Source organism: Phyllostomus hastatus, unplaced genomic scaffold (assembly GCF_019186645.2).
Source record: "Phyllostomus hastatus isolate PE091 unplaced genomic scaffold, TTU_PhHast_1.1 phas_contig_198, whole genome shotgun sequence".
In the NCBI taxonomy this organism is placed as follows: Eukaryota; Metazoa; Chordata; class Mammalia; order Chiroptera; family Phyllostomidae; genus Phyllostomus; species Phyllostomus hastatus.
Window position 1 is genome coordinate 6,881,318 of NW_025333715.1, and position 21,268 is coordinate 6,902,585.

The window sequence follows — 21,268 nt, forward strand, 5'->3', positions numbered from 1 at the left end:
GGTGGTAGGACAGACATAGCCGTTGGGTCTAAAATTAGTTGCAAAATACAGTAGAATCTAGGCCTCTGGGCTTTCATTTTGGTATTATTTCCTTCCCCCACTTACTGCGTATTTAAACTCTACATCAGAATTACCTGAGAGGTTTTATAAATACAAGTTTGGGGATTTTTGTTGTTGCTGTTTTTTAAGTGGGTTTAGAATTGAGCTAGGAAGCTGAACTTTTCCTAAAGGTTGTGAGATGTTTCTGATGCAGTTAGGACCACAAAGCAACACTTAAGAACCACTGTGCACTAGTGGAGGATCCCTTTCTTTATGGTGGTACGAGTTTAGCTGCCTGTCCTTTTTAACCTATGGTAAGTCACATAACCTTTTTGCCATTGTTCTACATTTTTAAAGACTTTCTTGGTAATCCTCAAGGAAAGAAAGGTCCTAAATGGGTAGGAAGTTGAGTATTCTTAATGTTTACCATTCTATTGAATATGTTCCATTAAAGATTGAAATTATGAGTATGGGGTTTTGTTTTTGTTTTGTTTTTCTCATTTATTTTTAGAGGGGGGGAATGGAGGGGGAAAGAGAGGTAGAGAAACATCGATGTGTGGTTGCCTCTCGAGTGCCCCTCCACTGGGGACCCGGCCTGCAACCCAGGCACGTGTCCCGGCTGGGAATGGAACCGGCGACCTGCTGTTTCACAGGCTGGCACTCATTCTGCTGAGCCACACCAGCCAGGGCTCTAGTATGTTTTTTAAGTAGTGACGTGGAGGCTGGGCTAGCTAAAAATTGCGAAACAATATTGAATACTTTTGTACCTAGGAAAGTGTTTACATTTGGTTATGTTTGGGTCATACGTCTGGCATTAAAAAGTCATTGTATCCTTCATCAGGAGGTCGTTCTCGATACCGGACCACTTCTTCAGCCAACAATCCCAATCTGATGTATCAGGATGAGTGTGACCGGAGGCTTCGAGGAGTCAAGGATGGTGGCCGGAGAGACTCTACAAGCTATCGGGATCGTAGTGAAACCGATAGAGCTGGTTATGCTAATGGCAGTGGCTATGGAAGTCCAAATTCTGCCTTTGGAGCACAAGCAGGCCAATACACCTATGGGCAAGGCACCTATGGTGCAGCTGCTTATGGCACCAGTGGCTATACAGCCCAAGAATATGGCGCTGGCACTTACGGGGCTAGTAGCACCACCTCAACTGGGAGAAGTTCGCAGAGCTCTAGCCAGCAGTTTAGTGGGATAGGCCGGTCTGGGCAGCAGCCACAGCCACTGATGTCACAACAGTTTGCACAGCCTCCAGGAGCTACCAATATGATAGGTTACATGGGGCAGACTGCTTACCAGTACCCCCCACCTCCTCCTCCCCCTCCTCCTTCACGTAAATGAAACCACTCAAGTGGTAGTGACTTGTGCAGACTTGCTACATTTAAAGGAACGCTGTCTTTCCCTTCTTTTCTGTTCCCTTTCTATTTTATTTTCCCTCCCACCATTGTGATTTGTCTTTCATGCAGATTAGTTAGAATTCACTGCCAGGTTTCTTCTGCCCGCCAAATTGATCCAGTCTGTAATGATAGGTTTTGTAAAAAATATATATATATAGCCGACTGGAAAAAATCCCCCCGCCCAACTTCTTGCATGTTGAGGATATTCGAGCTATTTTTCATCTAAAGAGAAAAAGCAAGCTATTAGGCCCTTTTGTGGGAGCCCTTTTTTGTTGTCCTGAGTCGGGGCTGGGTGGGGAGGGTGAAGGGGTGAATTGTGCGGAAGAAGATGGCACCTGTGCTTTAAATCGCTCTCATTGCTGAGTTAGGAACCGAGAGAGAGAGCTCCCTGCACATTTCCCATGATGCTTTTTAATGTTTCCCAAGCTGGAACAGGGTTCGTCAGGCCTGATGAGTTTTGAAGACAGTGCTTTGCCATTGTCATTTTGGCTGATTGCTTTTTTTTTTTTTTTTTAAGTGAATTCACAGCTTTAAAAAATTCCTAATTGGTTTTGTCTCCCTTATACTCTGCCTTCCCCCTTCCCAGTGACTGAAAAATAACCTATTTAGTGTCAGGTTAGAAATTGAATTGCCAAGTCTGAGTATTTAAGTGGATCTTTTAAATTAAAACCCCCAGTGTTTATTGCAGTGGCTAAATGTGGCATCTCAGCACCTGGGTGGAAGCTGCCTGTGTTTCTTCCCCGTGTAGACAGGGACCATCAGTGAGGCTCCCTTTTTAACCAGACAGCTGCAGTGAGCAGAGCAAACATACATGCTCGCTGGAAATGTACTTTATTACCCAGTTAAGTGTGCATTCACCTGCAGCGTAAAAACCACCTTTAATTATAAACAGTATACTTAGTGGGCAAATTTTCTTTTTAAATTCTGTAGAGCTAGAACAAAAGCAGCTCTTAGCCAGCTCCCCAGCCCTTTTGGCCAAGTGATCTTGAACAAAGAATTTTGAGGGTTAAGAAGGAACTCTTACTCTCTTCACACTCTGTTCTCTGCAGTGCTTTGTAACAGCTTTTGGGTGCAAATTTTCCTCGGCATCCTTTTGCACTCAGCTTTTTACAGGTAGGTAGTGCTTAGGAAAAGTTAGAGGACTAAGGCCTGTCCTTGTACTTTTCCTGCATCTGAAGGTAGGTGAGTCTGTCCCCTTTGTAGTAGTAATGTTGACTGTTTTGCTAAGACTTTCTGTAACAGATCTGGGAAGAATTTTCTGCTCTTGTGTTCGCTACAGCAGGACAGGGAGATCGGACAGCCTCAGAAACCTCTCCCACATCTAGTGTGACTCAGTGTTCAATGCTGTCGATAGTATTCGTTCTCAATGCATTTAAAGGGGGAAGGCTCCACTGCATTCTTCGGCCAAGTCCTGAGAGTGCTTGCTGGTTTGTAAGATCCCAATATCTAAATACTTGAGGTTTTTTGGTTTTGTTTTCCTTTTGAAATTCTTCAGGGAGAGAGAAGGGATTGTTTCTGAGGGGTTCTGAAAATTTGGTTGAATATGCAGCATACAGGTAGGTTGTCAGCCTGAGTTGAAATACATCTGAAAACTGACAAATCCCCACCCCTCCCCCCCCTTCTTCCTGAACTGCTCTTTTTCTACTCCCCACCCCCCAGCATAGAAGTTGAGGCCGAGGGAGGGAGGACAGTAGGCACAGGAAAATGCGGCAAAACTGCTTTGTGCTTTCAAACCAAAGTGTTCTTCCCCTCAAAAAAAATTTAAGCGGTGACCACCAGTTCATTGTAGGCATTTTTACACCCAAAATTCTGTTTGTTTGTTCGTTTGTGTTTTTAAACAGGTGCCACCAGAGGGACTTATACTCTTGCAGGTCTTAAAAGTGACCCTTTTTGGGAGAGGTCTCTGCTCTCTCTGTCCACCAGGGATGTTACCTAGTCAGAGTAACAGCGTTTTCCAAACCTCAAAAGCTATCGCAGCCCGAGCACGGGTGGACTCGCACAGCGCTCCCAGCGCTCTAGAGTAACCGCCTCCGTGTCGGCTGCGCATAATTCAGAGTCTGCCTCTGTTTCAGAACGTGAGCAGACGAGATCTCACGGGCGCTAGGTTTCGTGGTAATAGTTCAAACTCATTTAGGAAACGGATTTCGATACTAAGCCATGGGGCCGCTTCACCCCAACCCCTCCCCAACAGCTCATGTGTGGAGTTCTCTCATCTACAAGGTTGGTGGCTTTTGCTTGGGATCAGCGCTCTCTACTCGTGTCCTTGCTGGTCTCTGAACACATTCCTGTTGCGTTAAGACTTGAAAGATTTGTAGATGTGTGACGTTCAGGCACAGGATGCTAAGAGCTATGTTGTTATTCTTAGTTTGTAAATTGTCCTTTTGATACCATCTTGTTTTCTTTTGTAGGTATAAATAAACACTGTTGACAATAAGGTGTGAACTTTTTATTACCCAAAAATTCTGACTGTAGTCCAATGGCAGTTAGTACTCCTTACGAGATTTTATTTGCTTCACAACCAGGGTTGGGGATGTTGGATTTGCTTTAGCACCTAAAAATGTGAAAGGTGGGATGGGTTGGTGGCAGTGCGGAAATCTGAGTTACAAAGCAATAAAGCAGTACCTAGTAGGTAAAAGCCCTGGGCATCCGTTGCCTTGTCGGTAAATGGCCACACCAGTGGTACCCTCCTAAGATTGTTACTCAGATTAAATACTGGGTGTGGAAGTACTAAAGTCTTGCCAAAGCCTGTAAGTTAGTGTCTTGCTTTGTGCTCGGAGGGACAGCTTTACGCATGAGCCTCACGGGTTCTCGATGTCCTCGTTAACATGTGGTGCAGCGTTTGTGTGCGTGGCCCAGATCTTTTCATTGCTTCTGTAAGGGGGGAGGTGGTGTTGAGGTCCTGTAGATGGAGTCGTCAGTGCTTTGCTCGAATCCATCCACACTGAGCATTTTTCTGGCATTAACATTGGTATGAGTCACTCAGTAGAACATCTCAAATAGTTGGGTTCGTGCCCTTGTTTTCTGAGGGTCTCAAATTGGCATTGGAAGACTTAACTTCTTTCCTTTAAGGACTAGAAGAAAATGGACATGCGATTAGAAGTTTCTATACTGATGAAAGAGCTCGTTTATAACTGCATGATCTTAGTATCTCTAACGCCCAGTTGACAGCCAGCCATTCAGATGATAAAGCCAAGGAGGAAAGTTCATTGCAATCTCGCTGAGCTCCACCTTGGTGACAGTACCAGCACCACCACCCCCTTAGGCCGTAAGTTTAGCATCTCATGCCTTTAGTGACATCTCATTCATTCCATCAGCAGTCCCTCAACTAACATCTGTCCATGTCTCAGTTTCCACTGATGACCCCTTCCCTGGACGATTGCAATTCCCTGTAGCTGGTGTCCTGCTTTGGCTGCTCACGGATTGCTCGTGGAAATGACTCCTTTGGTAGTCATGCAGTGTAAATCCCTTACCCTGGCCTGTGCTGGTCTTGCTGTCTGCTGCATCCAGGTTTGTAGATCTCAACCAGACTACCTTGTTGTCTTTAATCACACCAAGCTGGCTTTTCAGAATGGGTCTGCCTGTACATCCTATTGGATGTGTTTTCATGGCACCATTTCCTGAAGTACGAGTTTGTCTCCCCCCATGAAGATAAGCAGCACGAGCCTTGCCTCATTTACACTTGCATATTCCCTCAGACGCTACAGGGGAGCGCTTCGGGCCAGTGCCAACACACGGCTGTGTTCTCCCAGTGCCTACCTTTGGTCACGTACAAGTAGAAGAAGTCACAGTAGAAGATGGTTTGTACCACCCCGGACACCACTGCAATCTGGTCATAGAAATTCTCAGTCTGGTACCGCCTGATCCAGTTAGCCAGGTAGAGGGCCCGGTACAGCCCAAGGAAGAACAGGTAGTGAGTGGTGATGGTCTCCGCCTCGCCCGTCTTGCTGATCATGAAAAGCTGGGGCAGGATGGCCACTGACTCCAGGTAGATGGAGAAGGTCCAGAGGATCTAAACCAAGGAGACAACGGCAAGAGAGAGTTGGTCAAGGCCAAGAAGGGATTCCCTCTTTAAAGGAATTACTGAAATACGTTAACTGGAGAGAATACAGTGAATTAAAGAGCACGTTAATAGTTCTAATATTTTAGTAAGTATATTCCACCCCATTTAAAAAGCATGCTTTTGTCATAATTTATGGTTGGCAGGATTTTATTGTATAAACTCGCCTTGATTGAGGCCATGGTTTCTCAAAATACAGCCTGAACACCAGCACCGGAATCTCCTGAGGCGCCTGGCGGGCCGCAGCTCCGACCTGCCGAGTTGAACTCGGCCGGGGCTGTGCTCTGGCGCCCACCAGTCCCTCGGACTGAAGGTCTGAGTGCTGCAGCGATGCCGTGTGTGTGAGCCTCGCCAGACCTCCCCGTTTTCACATGGAGCGGTGGAGGTAGCCTGTTGCTAGTTTTTAGATTTGGAGCTTAACAATGTGAGTAGTAGTTTTTTTAACAATGTAACAGTCATGGTAGTAACAGCGCAAGCCACCGGCACCACCCCCACCCACTGGGAAACAACAGGCTTTACCCGAGTCCAGAGGGTGGGATGTTAGGGGGCACGCTTGCGCTGGAGAGTTAGTGCCCCAGCGTCCTGTCCCTACCTCCAGGGGGGTGAAACTGTAGTTCTCAAGGAAGGAGAGGCCGACAACCGGGACCAGAAGGAACTCCAGGCGGAAGGTGTCGTTCTCACTGTCAAAAGTTTTCCGAAATTTCCCGTAGATCATGTACACTGTGACATAGGCACAGAGGAGAAAAACTACCTAGAAGTGGAGAGACACAGGAATTGATGAAGTCACCTCCCAGCCCGCTTGCTGGGCTTCAGAGTCACCCGAGTTGGGCCCTACCAAGCCCAGTGGCTAGTGCCCTGCTTTAAGGTGGGAGAGGTGAGATCCTTTGCCGTTTTTCTTAGGCCCAGTGCCCTAGAACCTGCTGCTAATGACCCTGTGTCAAGTGCTCTGAATTGGGGCTGACAGTGCCACATGAAGACGGAAGGTGCCCAGGCCCCTCCTCGCTGTAAAGCGCTCGGCAGGAAGGCCCGGGTCGGTCTTCCTGGGAGGCTTCAGGGGTGGCGTTCCGGGCGCTTTTAAAACCTCAGCCTCCTAGGCAGCCATCTGGGACTTGGCTTCTTTCTCAGGGACTCTCAGCCCTGGATCACTGCTCCTTCGGAAAAGCCCTCTTTTCTAACGGCGGCGACCCTCCAGCATATGATTTCAAGGATCTGGCCTCAGACCTTCTGGGCCAGAGGTTCTCAAACTTTCACGTGCGTCAAAATCACACGGCAGGCGGCCCCTGCCCCCAGTTCCTGCTTCCCTAGGTCAGAGTGGGCCTGGGGATTTAAATCCCCAGCAAGTTCCTATGCGGTGCTGCAGCTGGGGGTCGGACCACACTGGCCTGCAAAATGATTTGTGCTTGAGAAACTCAGGTGGTTTCCTCCACCTTTTCTCGTGAGAATGAGGCATGTGTGCCCTGTCACCATAGCCCTCCGTAAAAATACTCGCTGCCGCCCACCAGCACAGGTTCTATAAATGTCTGAGTAACAGCGAGTCCCCTGGGAGGGGATGGTCCCTCTTACAGGTCCTCGTCTGAATTTCCAGCCCCTCATTCAGCGCCCAGCACAGAGCAAGTGCTGGAGCGAGTGAGTGAGTCCAGGGAGTGCCGACCACCTCTCCGTCGCATGGCAACATGCAAACTGACCTCTTTGCAGTTCCTGGACCTCACTGGGCCGCGCCAAGGGCTAGGTCTGCAGGCCACAAGCCAGACCCGGCAGAGGGTGAACTCGGCAGGTGGTGTGTGCTGCTTGTGTGTTAAATTTAAGAAGACAGCGATTTCAGGACCTCAGACTGAGGTTCACACTGACTTCAACACCCCATGGTGAACAGCAGCCTCCCTTCCACCGACCCGAGGAACAGGATGCCTGGAACCCCAAAGGGACATCTCTGATAGAGAGGAGACAGAACTCACTCTGGTTAAATAGCTTACGGGTATTCGGCACTTTACATAGACACACATTATCTCGTGTAATCTTCCGATTACCCTGCAAGATAGGTATGATTCCCTCCCATGTTAGGCTTTTCTTCATTTAAAACTCCTATTGGGAATTGTGCCCATCTAAAAACTTCTCCCAGCCTCCTTTGCAGATAAGGATGGTCAGTGATGTGTATGGAAGTCACTGGATAGAGTGTGGGACAAGCTCTTTAAACAGGGTTTGCCCAGCTGGCAGGCACGCTATTGCTCTTTCTCTTCTTCCTGCCCACGATGTGATGTGACGGAAGGAGCTCCAGCACCCATTCTGTGACTCTAAGTCAGCCGGAAGGACTATGTCATTTACAAGGCCTCTCGTTCAAACATGAATTTCAAGATGGCAACAGCAGAGTGTTAAACCAAGCATGGGGTCCTTGCACAGGTCATACACCCATGAGTCCTGGTCACATTCAAGGCGGCAGAGCAGGAAGTTACAAGGAATTGCCAGCTCAGCCCTGGAGTGCCCACCCTCAGATTGCATGTTACGAGTGAGGAAAGACTAAACCCTCATCAAAAGAACGCTTGTTTTGCCCTGGCTGGCATAGTTCAGTGGGTTGAGTGCAGGCTGCGAACCAAAGCATCGCAGGTTCGATTCCCAGTCAGGGCACATGCCTGAGTTGCAGGCCACGGCCCCCAGCAACTGCACATTGATGTTTCTCTCTCTCTCTCTCTCTTTCTCCCTCCTTTCCCTCTCAAATAAATTAATAAATAAAAAGAACTCTTGTTTTAAGTCTCTGTCACCAATACCTAGGCAGTTACATCCCATTTTCCTGACTCTGGAACCTGGCTCCTCGCACAGCTCTGCGTTGCCTTAAAGAGCTGGGACAGCAGGCTAACGGCTCAGAAAATGCCTCACTTCGACACAGCCCCACAGTTACCGCCCAGGGCCTGTGACATGAGAGCAGAACCTGGAGATGCTCAGGATTTCCCTCTGTAAAACGGCCATCCTTCAAAGCAGCGGCTTCCCATCACGAAGTTAAATCCAAACCGTTCACCTGCACCGCCTGCCCTCACCCAGCCTCACCACCACCGGTGGGCGGCCCTCGCCGGCTGAGCTCCCACCACACTGGCCTTCTGCCTGTCCTTTGGGTGCACCAGGCTTGTGTTGTCTTGGGGGTCTTTGTACCGGCTACTCCTGCTTAGAATGTACCTTCTCTGACCTACACATGGCTGGTTGGTTCCTTGTGTCCCTCAGCTCTCAGCTTGCATGTCACCTCTTCAGAAAGGCTATATATATATATATATATATTAGACAGAAGGGAAAGAAGGGAGAAAGGGAGAGAAACATCGATGTGTGGTTGCTTCTCATGTGCCCCCCACTGGGGACCTGGCCCAAAACCCAGGCCTGTGCCCTAGACTGGGAATCAAACCGGTGACCCTTTGGTTCACAGGCCGGCACTCAATCCACTGAGCCGCACCAGCCAGGGCTGTAACCCTATTTTTAAAAATTTTTAAATACCTGAATCTAAATTCCAAGTCCCTGACACACAGCCCAGCACAAAACAAACGCTGGGCAAATCGCCCTGTTTGAGTTAGTTGCGGAGCCTCGTCCGCAGCCCTCACCAAAGTTTTCCTTGCCTGTTCCATCATCTCTGCCCCAGTCCAGACACAGCGTCTGTGAGAACGGGGCCCTGTGCATCTCGCCCAGGTGTCTGGCTCTCAGTCGGTGCTCAACAAGCATTTGTCAGGCAGACGGTTGAGTAAGTCCTTTGAAAGCTTAGCGTCCCTTGTTGGACTTTTTGCTTATGTCTTTAACCAGTATAATAGCTAACATTTACGGAATGTTTAATATACGACAGCTACTGTGTATTTACTTTTATTACCTCGTTTAGTTTTCACCACAAAACTAGGGTCTAGTATCTTCATTTCTCAGAGGAGGAGACTGGGGGACACAGAGGCCCGAGGTCTCGTCCAAGCCCAGGTCCCACAGCTGCCGAGCAGCAAGGCCAGGACTCCGACCCGGTCTGCCCAGCCCCACGGCCTGGCTCCCCAGATGTCCCCTCGCGGCAGGCCCCACCGCCACAGCCTCCCACCCCCTCACCTTCATGACCGTGTTGTAGATGGAGATGAAGTTGGTGAACAGGTCCAGGTACCTGGTGGTGAAGACGAGAGCAAAAAGGATCTGGCTCTTCCCCGAGATGCCTGTGGCAGAGGGGGACAGGAGACAATGAGGACCCAGAGGCCCAGCCCCATGTGCGCCGGAGAAGCCTGGAGCCCCAGCGGGAAAGGCCTCCAGAGCGAGCAGCCACCTTCCAGGACGAGGGCCTGCCCGGGCACTGGAGCGCCCGAGGGGCAGGAAACGCCCCTTCGCCTGAGGGCTGGGGGGCTTCCCCCGCAGGGCCCCACTGACAACCCCCACAGCTCTGTCTGCTGGAGGACTCACCAGGGAGACCAGGGCCGGTGGAGGAAGGCAGGGGGCCAGGGGCGCATTCTCTTTTGTTTCTCCAAATTTAAAAAAAAAAAAAATTGCCCTGGCTGGCATAGCTCAGTGGATTGAGTGCAGGCTGTGAACCAGGCATCGCAGGTTTGATTCCCAGTCAGGACACATGCCTGGGTTGCAGGCCACAGCCCCCAGCAACCGCACATGGATGTTTCTCTCTTTCTCCCTCCCTTCCCTCTCTAAATAAATAAATAAATAAATAAATAAATAAAATATTTTTAAAAATTTAAACCTTTTTTCTAGTCATAAATGTTATGCTTATTTTAACTCTTTGTAAAACAAAACTCAAAAAACACATAAAGCTGTAAATTCAAAAGCCGCCATCACCCGAATCCCAAAGCTTCAGTGTGGACCCTTCCAAATCTTTGTTGGCCCCTCCGTGCACATACACATGTGTACACATGACACGTGTGTGCACACATGTGACATGTTTGGATGCATCGAGATGACAGAACTGGGGTCATGCTTTCTACGCTATTTCCTCATCTGCTTTGGCCTCTTTCTTTTTTAGCTTTTAAAAAAAATAATTTTATTAAAGGACACATGGTCATAGACTAAGGGGAGGGTGGTAATGGGAGGGAAGGGGGGCGGGTGGGAGGGGGAACTGGATTGGGAGTAAAAAGGAGAAAACTGTATATGAACAATGATTAAAAAAAATAATAATAATTTTAGATATACAGAAGGGTCGCAAAGACAGTGCCGAGGGTTCCCACGGGCCCTTCCTCCAGCGCTCACCTCTCGCATAACCACAGAACGCTGGCCGCCGCTGAGAAACCAATGTGAGCGCAGCCCGGCCGACCAAGCGGCCGGCTTCGTGTGCATTTCCCCAGTTCTCACACTGGTGCCCCTCTCCCATCCCAGGACCCGGTTCCGGAAGTGAAGCTGCATTTACCTGGCAGGCTCCCTCGTCTCCTCTGGGCCACTTGGGTTTATTTGTTTCAATGTGTTGATTTGAGAGACGGGGGGGGGGGCAAACAGCAGTCTGTTGCTCCATGTACCGATGCACTCACTGGTTGATTCTTGTATGTGCCCTGACCAGGGATCGAACCCACAACCTTGGTGTATCGAAACGATGCCCTAGCCCTGGCTGGGGTGGCTCAGTGGATTGAGTGCGAACTGCAAACCAAAGGGTCACTGGTTGATTCCCAGTCAGAGCACATGCCTGGGTTGTGGGCCAGGTCTCCAGTGGGGGCCACATGAGAGGCAACCACACATTGACATTTCTCTCCCTCTCTGTTTCCCTCCCTTCCCCTCTCTATAGAAATAAATAAATAAAGGCTTAAAAAAAAAGAAAGAAAGAAATGATGCTCTAACCAACTGAGTTGCCCAGCTGGGGACACATCCTGGAGATGGTTCCAGAATGAGGGGAGCAGAGGCCCCGCCCACCTTTTCTCTGGCTTTCTCACGCCTCCCGCAGGCTGGAGGCTGCACCACGCCTCACTCGTCAACGTGCCCAAGTTTCTGCATCAAAGGTCAACTCTGCCCTCACCCGACCTGTCGTCCCAAACCGCGTCTGTCCTGAGCACCGCCCACAGCACTGCTTTCTCCCCTCCTCTGGCCACTTCTGTCCTCCCCGCCACCTACACCCCTCGTCTCCCTGCGCCCTTCGCCAGCACAGCCCACGTGCCAGGGACACTCCAGCCCTGGGCTCTCCTCCCCACCCTGACCTATACATACATCCCTGGCCGGCCAAACTCATCAGCCCTCCCGAACCCCCTCCTTTTCCTGTGTGCCTTCCTTCAGAGAGGTCACCACACCCCTCAACGCTCAAGCCAGAAAACCTAGAGCCATCCTTGCGTCTCTCTCCCTCAGCCCCTCCCACTCCCTGCTTCTCAGCACCGCAGCTCCCACTCCGGTGCCGCCCATCAGCCCAGCCTCCCCACCTCAGTGACCCCCCAACAGGTCTTCCCAAGTTTTCCCTCGCTGCCCAGCCCTCCCCCACTTCCACCCAGGGGCCAGTGGGCTATTTGTAAAATAAAATTCTGCTTAAAGCCCTTAAGTGGCTCCCAAGGACCCTTAAAATAAAGAACCAAATCCTTATGGCTCTCAAGGGCCTGCCTGGGTCACCCCGCACCCCCGGGGGCCCCACATCTGAGCACTCCTCCTCCCCCTCCCCGCAGGCCTGGTGACACCGCTGGACTTTACACTAAATGTAACGTAGCAGCTGCCGAGCTGGGTGCTGAGACCTGATGTTCAGGGCCTGGCTCCTTCCGACCACACAGAGTTCTTGTTTATTTTTAGAGAGAGGAGTAGAGAGCGAGAGAGAGAGGGACAGAAACATCGATGTGAGAGCGACATCGATCAGCTGCTTCCTGCAGACGCCGCGCGAACTGATTCCGCAACCCAGGCACGGCCCTGACCCGAATCGAACTGGCAATGACCTTTCGCTTTGTAGGACGAAGTCCAACCTGACTGAGCCACACCAGTCAGGTCAGGGTGGGGACAGCGGTCTTCTTGGTGACCGAAGATGAACCCCACTGAAGCCCCTAACGTTCCGGAGAGCCCGGGGTCCGTGTCCCAGCTTTCCTGCCAGCGTGGCAAGCCTGAGCCTCACGGTCACCTGTAAAACACCCCCGGGCAGGATGGGTGTGAGGACTGAGGAGCGCTCAGGGGGAACGTGGGTGCCTCCGAGTGCCTCCCCGGGGGTCTGGCCCTGCAGCCAGGGTGGGAGTGAGCCCCTGGGGGAGGCGATGCAGACCCGCTCTGGGCGGTGCCCATTGCCGCTGCGCCTCCCTGAGCCCTCAAGGAGGCCTTCCCGGAGGCCCTCAGCCAGGCGCAGCGGGGTCCCGGCTCAGCCCTGGTGGGGGATGCCTGGCCCCCCCGCTGACACGGCCTCCCCCGACCCTTGCCCCCTCTCCATCCTCAGCCTGCCAGGCCCCTGGGCTTCGCTCGCATGTTCCTCGGTGACCGGGAGCCCCAGGGATCTGGAGCGCAATGGTTTCCACGCACTTCTGAAAGCAATGACTAGTTTCCACCGAGGCCAGCTGCGTGTGGAGACGCAGGGCATGGAAGAGAACCTGGGCCCGCACCTGGCCGGAGTCCCTGAGGGCTCCTAAGCACAGAGGGGACCTCGGACCAGGTGTCACCCTCCCTCGAAACTGACAGACGAGAACACCGAAGCCCAAGGTCACACGCTGAGTGAGGGGCAGAGCAAGACAAAGCCCCAGTCCCTTGCTGTCTGCCTTGAGTCAGCGGGGTCACACCAGGCCCTGCTGCGCGGGCTGACGGGGTGGCATCCGGCACCTCACCTCCGCAGACGGCAGCCAGGCCTGTGCCGGCCCTCTGCACACACACACCGGCTGTCCCTTCTCTTCCCACGGCGCTGAGCTCCAAAACCATTGCTTGTTGGCGGTCTCGCACTGCTGGACCGCCAGCTGCCCCAGGCCAGGATCCCGCCTGTGCCACCCCCCGCTATTTGCCAGGGGCCTAGTCCAGCGCCCCCTCCTGGTCGTGGTTGTGCACCCAGCGCAGGGTCCTCCGTGAGAGTGCAGGGGCAAGGCCAAGCCAGGCTCTTCCCCTCAGCGCAGCCTTCTGCACCCCCATCTCCCCTCTCCGCATTCTGGGCCCCCTTCCGCGGAGTGGGGACTGCGAGTGCCCATCTCTCCAGGAACCCCAAACCGGAATGGCCTCCCGATCTGGGATCATTCCTTCTGCAGTGACCCTCCCGTCAGCACCCAGCCCTCATTCCCCCCACCAAACCTCCCCAGCTGGGGGCGTTCTCATTGCTACCTCTGCCCCGGCTCTCGGACCCTCCGCACAGCTTGCGGTCCCCTTTGGAGACCCGCTCCCTCGCTCCCAAACCTTCTGGGACCTTCCAGTCCCAGCTCCCTAGCGTGTCGGACCACACACCGTCACATCTGGACCGCCCTCTCCCTGGCCTCACCTCCCTCCCGGACCACCCCCAAACTGGGCTGCTCACCCTTGCAGGGGCCTGCCCTGCTGTCTGGGACGCCTGGACTTCTGCTCTCCCACGTCCCTCACACAGCACACCCTCCGGGGTGACGCCCTGCCCATCCTCCAGGACCCGGCCCAGATCTGCTCCGTTGTTCGAGAAGCCTTCAGGGGGGGCTCCCTGCCTCTCAGCCCCGACAAGGAGCCCACACTCATCTCCCCGTCCTCTCACCCCCGTGCCCAGCCCGGGGTGACGCCGGCAGGACCCCACAGAGAGAGATGGCTGCAGGAGGCCTGGGCAGCCTCTGAATGCGCTGGACCTGTGTGGCCGGCACCAGCCCAGCCCAGCCCCGAAACTCCTCCAAACCCCCAACGGGGCAGCCAGACAATCGGCCAAAGAGGGACCACGCTCCTGCGCGCCCCAGGCCCCTGCTCGGGGCAGCTCCGCACCTGCCCGGGCTGGGCTTGGCCGCTCCTGCCACATCACAGACGCCTGTGCCACACACGGCCGGGGGGAGGGGGGGATCCTTGGAGGATGTGGAGGGGGCAGGAGAGTGGCGTGGGGACTGAAAGGAAGCCAGAGTGAGGCGCCTCTGTGTTCCTGTCTCCTCTGCACCCCCCGCCCCCCCCCACCCCCGCCTAAGGGAGGGTGGAGAGAACAATGGGCCTCAATCGGCATTTCTTCTGTGGAGCAGGGGGGATGCCTCCAGGGAGGGGGTGTCACCTACCCCTGTCCCCCTCCTCTTCCCACCAGCCTCGGCAAAGGGGGCAGCGGGTTGGGGGGGGGGGTGTTTGTGAGGGGAGGGGAAAGCACATGCCCACCCTCCCTGCACAGTCTCCAGGGGTCCTCCTTCTCTGACATGGTACAACTTTAGATTTTCTTTGGAAGCTGAGCTATGCAAACGGTTTCGCCCCCAAGCGGAAGTCCCCACCCTGAGCAGACGTCAGGAGGTCCCCCCAAGCCCTGCAGGCAGGGGGTGTGGGGCTGGCCAGCAGAGGCGCGGCGGCCCAGGCCCCGGGGTCCTCCACCTCCCACCGGGGCCGCCCCTCACCTGCGCAGGACTTCGATCTCCAGATCTTCCCCAGCAGCAAGATCATGGCCAGGAGGTGGCTCAGGTCGCCGAGGATACGGAACACGTTCATGGTCCAGCCCGCCCGCCCGGCACTCGCACAGCCAACTCCTGGGAAACTTTCTGGCGGGCGACGCGGCTGCCACGTCCCCGGCCCAGACTGCGGGTCCCGCGGCCCCTGTCCGCGCCTCCGAGCTCCCAGCGCCGAGCTCCGCCCGGTGCCAGCGCTCAGCCAGCGCGCTCTCGGCCGGGCGGTGACGTGGCCAGGCCGGCCGCGGACCAGGGAGCCAGGAAGCGCCGCCGCCCGACGTCCCGCCCCCGGCCCGTCCCAGAGCCTCGGCTCCGGGCGGGCGGGGCAGCCTGGTCTGGCCAGGCCGGGGGCTTCCGGCCGCGGCCCGCCGCTGGCCGCCGAGGTCGCTCTGTGCGGGAGAGGGGCTCGCGGTGTCCCGCGCCGCCGATGCGCGGAGCGGCGGCCGCCTGGAGGCCGGGCAGCGCCTCCGCTGCTCAGAACAGAGGGGTCCTCCGGCAGGTGACCTTGGGCAAGCCAGCGGCCCCTCTCTCTGCCTCAGTTCGCTCACCCGTACACGGTGCTAGTCACCCCGGGGCCAGGGCGAAGTGGGGTCCCGCCTGCCAGTGCCGCGTGAGCCTGGCAGGTTGGAAGCACCCCGGACACCGTCACCCACTGCTGTCGTCCCCATCCTGCGTTTGGGCGCGGACGTCCCCAGCCCCCACGTTTGTTCGAAGAGCCGCCTTGTCCTGCCCTGCTCCCCCGGACGGGAGCGATGGAACCTCAGGACCCTTAGGCTGGAGTCAGGGTGACCTCACTCAAGTCTCCCTCTTCTTGGTGTGACCAGATGCAGAGCTGGAGCTCACGCCCTCACTGGTGTGGCTCCGGGCGTTGGGCTTTGTGGCTAACAGCCGAGGGCGGGGGGCGCTGGCTGGATTCCCCTTCAGGGCACAGGCCTGGGTGGCAGGCCAGGCCCCCCAGTCGGGGGGGTGTGAGGAGCAACCCATCCACTTTTCTCTCACACATTGATATTTTCTCCCTTTCTCTCTCCCTCCCTCCGGCTTCTCTTTAAAAATAAATAAATAAAATATTTTTAAAAAAATACAGCAGGAGCACAGGCCAGGAAAGACTCTAGGGAGTTTGGCGGGGGTGGGGGGCAGGGTGCCAGCTAGAAAGCAGGGAGGCAGGAAGGGCGAAGGGTGCAGGGCCAGGGTCGGGCAGGAGTCCTCTCAGTGCTGTGTGCCCTCAGCAGCTCAGCCACCCTCTCTGGGCCTCAGTCTGTGCCTCTGTAGGAGCGGACCACCTGAGCCAAGGGGCCTGCCTACCCACCACCACCCTCTCCCCTTCTCCCACTCAGGACCTTAATCACTCCCTAAGCTACCAGCCTCCCACGCCCTCTACTCATGCCCCTTCACGGCCCCTCATCCTGACGTCCTGGGCACAGCAGTCCTGGGGAACTGAGAACGTGGTCCCAGGGCCAGCTCATCTGCTTCACCCTCTGGGAACTCGGGATCCCAGCCCCCAGCCAGACCTGCTGAATCCGGATCTTGGGGTAAACAAGCCCCTGGGCGACTCGTGTGTGCTCCAGAGCTTGAGAGGCCCTCACCCCCACACCGCCACCAGGGAGGTATGGATATTATTCCCATTTCACGCTGGGGAAACTGAGGCATGGAGCGGTTAAGCAGTTTGCTTAAAGTCACACAGACACGCTGGGGAAACTGAGGCATGGAGCGGTTAAGCAGTTTGCTTAAAGTCACACAGACACGGAACAGTGGAGCCCAGATTCCAGCCCACACTCTGACTTCAGGGCTCATGCGATTGGCTTGTCACGCCACACGGCGGGGGTTCACGGCAGGTGCTGAGCTCCCCGTCCTGAGAAGTGGGAGGGTGGGGGGTGAGGTCCCACTTGTCAAGGATGCTGCCGTGGGGACCCCTGCCCTGTCACAGAGGCTGGGTGACAATAGCAGTGGAGTGGTGGGTATCTGCTGGATGCCGGCACGGGCCAGATGCATCAGGAAGGTTCCCTCCACTCGGCCTGCACAGGCGCCCTCTGAGTAGGCTTGCGGTCCTCGCTTTGCAGGTGGTGGCCACTGAGGCTTGCGGAGGCGAGGCGGTGGGGCCGAGTACCTCTGGTAGGAGGGGCCAGGCAACCATCTTGGGGCTGTGATGGGTTCTGAATGGGCTCTCCGTTCCCTGCTCCCCCACCGCCACCGCCCTGCCCAGATGCACCCCCCCCCCCAGCTAGTTCCCAGAGAAGGTGGTGGCTATTTAAAACCTCAGGTGTGGCTACACTTCTCTCTGCCCAACCAGCTGGCATCCTCTCAGCGCCCACCTCCTGCCCGACCAGGGAAAAGCATGTGCATTTGCCATTTGGCAGAACATCTGCCCTCCCGAGAAGCAACTCCAGGTGCCAGCGGAGTCCGGAACAAGGCTGGAACCCTCCTCTTCCCTCTGTTTGTCCGGGGGCCACAAGGGAACCGGCCAAGGCCAGGGGGGTTCTGCAGAGTGACCGCTGCAGGGGCGAAGGGGAAAGAACTCAGGCTAAGTGGCCCCAGGGCTGAGATCTCGTCATGGCCACTGAGGCCTGAAGCCGGGACTCAGCTTTCCCATCTGTTAAAGGGGACAATGAAGACGGAAGTGTCACCGAGAGGTTCCTGGGGCCTCTTTGTATCTAGTTTTCCCTAGCAAATCCGCACTCCCTGTGTCTCAAGACAGGGAGATCATGGCCCCCATTTTCCAGATGAGCAAATCGAGGCTCAAACTTGTCTCTTGCCCCCCAGGTCACGTGGACCTCCTCTCCCCAAAGTTCTACCACTCTCTCCTTAATAATCAGCCCCGCCTTTTTCGTACCTAGCCCATCTTCAAGGTGGAGCATTTTAGTTTTTCTTTAAGACTTTATTTATTTATTTTTTAGAGAGTGAGGAAGGGAAGGAGAAAGAGGGAGAGAAATATCAATGTGTGATCGCCTCTTGCGCGCCCCTTAGTGGGGACCTGGCCTGCCACCCTGGCACGTGCCCTGACCAGGAATCGAACTGGTGACCCTTTGGTTTGCAGGCGGGCACTCAATCCACTGAGCCACACCAGCCAGGGAAGGGTGGAGCAGTTTTCAAATACCCGCCCTCTGCTCTCCTGCGGGGAAGAGGTAAAATCCTCCTCATTTAAAACTCTTGGCTCCAGCCCACGCCAGCACATCAGCCACCTGCACCGTCAGATTCTATTTGTCCCCGATGCCAGGCGGTGCCAGAGGAGTCCCATGCCCCTTCGCGCCTCACTTTCTTGACACTTAAAATATGTCCGCAGTACCAACACAACTGAGGAGAAGCCAGAAGGGAAATTTCCTTCAGCTCAAAGGGCAAGGATTCTTTTTCTCTTTTCATTAACAAAGCGAAACGTATGTTCAAAGTCAGATTTATGGAGGGAAGCACGCGGGACTTGTTCAACTATTTTTTTTTTAAAATATGTGCAGCCCTGGCCGTGTGGTTCAGTTGGTGGAAGCATCCTCCAGCACAGCAGAAGGCTGGGGTTTCTACCCCTGGCCTGGGCACCGTCTGAGGTTGCGGGTTCTATCCCCGGTGGGGGTGAGTACAGGGGGGCAATCGATTGACCTCTCCCCTCCCCCCCACCCCGCTTCTCTCTCTCTTCCTCCCTCCCTTCCTCTCTCTCTAAAATCAATAAGCATATCCCCCGGGAGGATTTTTTAAAGTATGTGTAATCTTTTTTTCCTTCCTTGTCGCAGCCCTTCGGCATCTCCCACCACTGCGTTCGAATATCCCGCCAGGTGCTTCCAACTGTGCGGAAGGAAAGCGTGCAAACCCCCATCCTGAGGACTCGCTCCACTTAATCTGTCCCTCTGTCCTGGCAGAACCCTGGAGAGAGGGGGAGCTGTGGGCCGGGCATCCTGGGACTTCCCTCGGGGCCCTAGGGGTCGCTCTAGGTTCTCCTGGCCTCGGCGAGGGGGCGCTCCCCGCGGAGGGAACGAACTCTTCCGGGGCAGCCGGGGTCTGCGGGGAGCCGCGCGCGCGTCCCTTCCCTAACTGAGTGCGGTGGGCTGTCGCCTTTCTCCTGCGGTCCCGCCCCAGGTGGGAGCGAAGCCCTCCTCCTCTCCCCCAATATCTTTTGAGCGACATGCGACAGGGCCACCGCGGGTCCCATTTTTGCAAAACGGGGAAACCAAGGTTCCAAAGCCTCTCCACTGGCAGTTCCAAATATTTACTGAAGACCAGCTGTAAGCGGAGCGCCTTGAAGGTCGAACTTGGAGGCAGCCTCGGGGAGCCCCTGGGCGCACTGCGGGAGGTGGGCGCTCGTGCGTGTATTGGACTAGCACAGAGGAAGGAGTCTTACCCTGGGTTGGGGGAGTCTCAAGGGAGGATTTCAGTTAGGAAAACTCCAGAGGGTTTTGAAGGATGAGGAGGAGCTTGTTTGCCTCAAGGGCAAAACCCAGGGGGAAGAGAGTCCCAAGTAGAAGGAATTGCACGCACAACGGGAGCAGAAATATCACACGACCCGCTGTCCCAGTGCATTTTATTTGTTGTCTCCCTCTGTAAAAGAGGCCAATGGCCAGGGAAAAGGGGGGGCGGGGGTTGTGATAAATGTCAAGGTTAGAAAGACCTTCGTTGGAGTCTCAGGCTCCATCATTCAGGCAATTTAGTCAAATCTCCCCAAGTCGCGGTGTTCTCACCGGTAACCCGGGTGTGAACCAAGCAGTACTGACTGCGTAGGGTAGTGGGTTAGCTCGGTGTCGAAAGCGCTTTGCAAAGAGTAAACCACGAGACAAATGCCCGTCCTTGCTCCTCTTTACAGGACCTAGGGTCCATGGGCGGCCAGGAAAAGACACGGAAATTCTGTGTTCTCGGAAGGCGATCACTTCCCTCGCCTATTTCTTCCCGCAGAAGTATATATATGATGAAGACGACAATTATAAATAACCTCTCGGCCGGAGGAAACCTTCTGGGGCGCTGGAAGTTGTCTGCACCTTGATCTGAGTGTTGATTACACGATGTTTCTATATCTATATAGATCACCCATCTGTACTCTTCAGATGTATGTTTTAGGTTACACCGTAAATAAAAAGAAAAACATAACAAGCCTAGCCACGACGCGGCCCCCTCCCCTAGCCGCTGGCGACAGGTGTCTCTGAGATTCCAAAAGCCACTCTCCGCGTGCGGCGCAGGCTCAGCGCCCGCCGGCAGCAGTCGTGCGCCGCGCGCCCAAGCCCGGACGAGGTTCCCAAGGCAACCGCATGCCGCTCGCCGCGTCTCCGGAGAGACGCGGCGCCAGCGAAGACCCGGAACCCGAATTTCTGAACCGGAGCCAAGGAGCGCGGCTGGAGAGAGACAGCGGCTGGCCAAGTGCGGAGGGAAGCGACTCAGCTCCCTTCGTCCTTGCGCGCGCATCCCGAGGGCATTCAGCCGGCACCACTCCCCAGTCCCGGCTGCGGCCACAAACTGCTGCTTGAACTCCCCCCCGGGGATTCACTCTTCAGCTTTCCAGGTGGGGAGATGGAAGGCTTGGCTTGACTTCCAATCACGGGCGAAGCCGAGCAAGCACCCCATGGCCCGCTCTCCGGCTGGCACAGCGCGGCCAAGTGGAAGGCACGTAGGGCTGGGTGCTGGCGCCTCTGTGGGTTCTGGTTCCGGCTCTGCTAGCAACTAGCTGTGTGGTCTTCAAAATCCCGTCTGGGTCTCAGAGATGGGAACACCAGCACTCAGAGTAGCTCTTACCAAGTATGTGAAATAATGTGTAAAAGTGGCTTACAAACTGTGAAGTGCTTTACACGTGTCGAGGACCATCACCGTGGCCACCCTGTTGCCTCCTTGCCGTCATCAACACCCCAGCCCCAACTGCAGCCTCGTTGCCAACCAGCTGCACAGGGACCCGGGGCTCAGAACTCCCTCCATGCCCAGAGGTGTCCAGCCTGCAGGTGAGAACTCCCTTCCCCCTTGCTCCAGTTCCCACGGAATGGGTCCAGGACAGTGCTCCCGGGCACCAGGGATCCTTTGACCCCCAGACCATCCGAATACAGACAGGGCTTCCCAGAGACATCACCCTCCACCCACCCCCTCTGCACCTCTCCCTAATCTCCACCTTGTGGCTGGGGTGCAGAGGTTCCCCACCAAGTGAGGAGGCCTGGAGGCCCTAGGACATGGCCCTGGGCCGAGCCCATGGGTAACACCACTGAATCCCCTTTGCATGCCCCAAGCTGGGCACGTGTGGACAGGTGTGTGCTCATGTTCTGTGAGGCTGTGTACGCACTGCTGTGTGTGTGTACATGTGTGTATATGCTAGTATGTGTGTACTTGGGACACGTATTTATGTCCATGCAAATGTGTGTGTTTGTGGCTGCGTGGAG

The 21,268-nt window shown here is 55.0% G+C and overlaps 2 protein-coding genes across 3 annotated transcripts in view; one reads left to right on the forward strand and one right to left on the reverse strand.

The window, feature by feature from the left end:
* DDX17 (DEAD-box helicase 17) overlaps positions 1 to 3,876 on the forward strand; it is a 19,062-nt gene extending 15,186 nt beyond the window's left edge. For both annotated transcript variants that reach the window (XM_045835055.1, XM_045835056.1), the window contains exon 13: positions 881 to 3,876. In XM_045835055.1, the coding sequence (XP_045691011.1) occupies positions 881 to 1,386 (506 nt within the window). In that variant the 3' untranslated portion in view covers positions 1,387 to 3,876. The remainder of the gene's footprint in view (positions 1 to 880) is intronic.
* Positions 3,874 to 15,187, reverse strand: KDELR3 (KDEL endoplasmic reticulum protein retention receptor 3). Its single transcript, XM_045835057.1, has 5 exons — positions 14,895 to 15,187; positions 9,553 to 9,653; positions 6,092 to 6,250; positions 5,199 to 5,451; positions 3,874 to 4,513 (listed from the first exon to the last, which is right to left on the reverse strand). The coding sequence occupies exons 1-5, from the start codon at positions 14,983 to 14,985 to the stop codon at positions 4,473 to 4,475; spliced, it is 645 nt and encodes a 214-aa protein (XP_045691013.1). The 5' UTR covers positions 14,986 to 15,187; the 3' UTR covers positions 3,874 to 4,472.
* Positions 15,188 to 21,268: the final 6,081 nt, after the last annotated feature.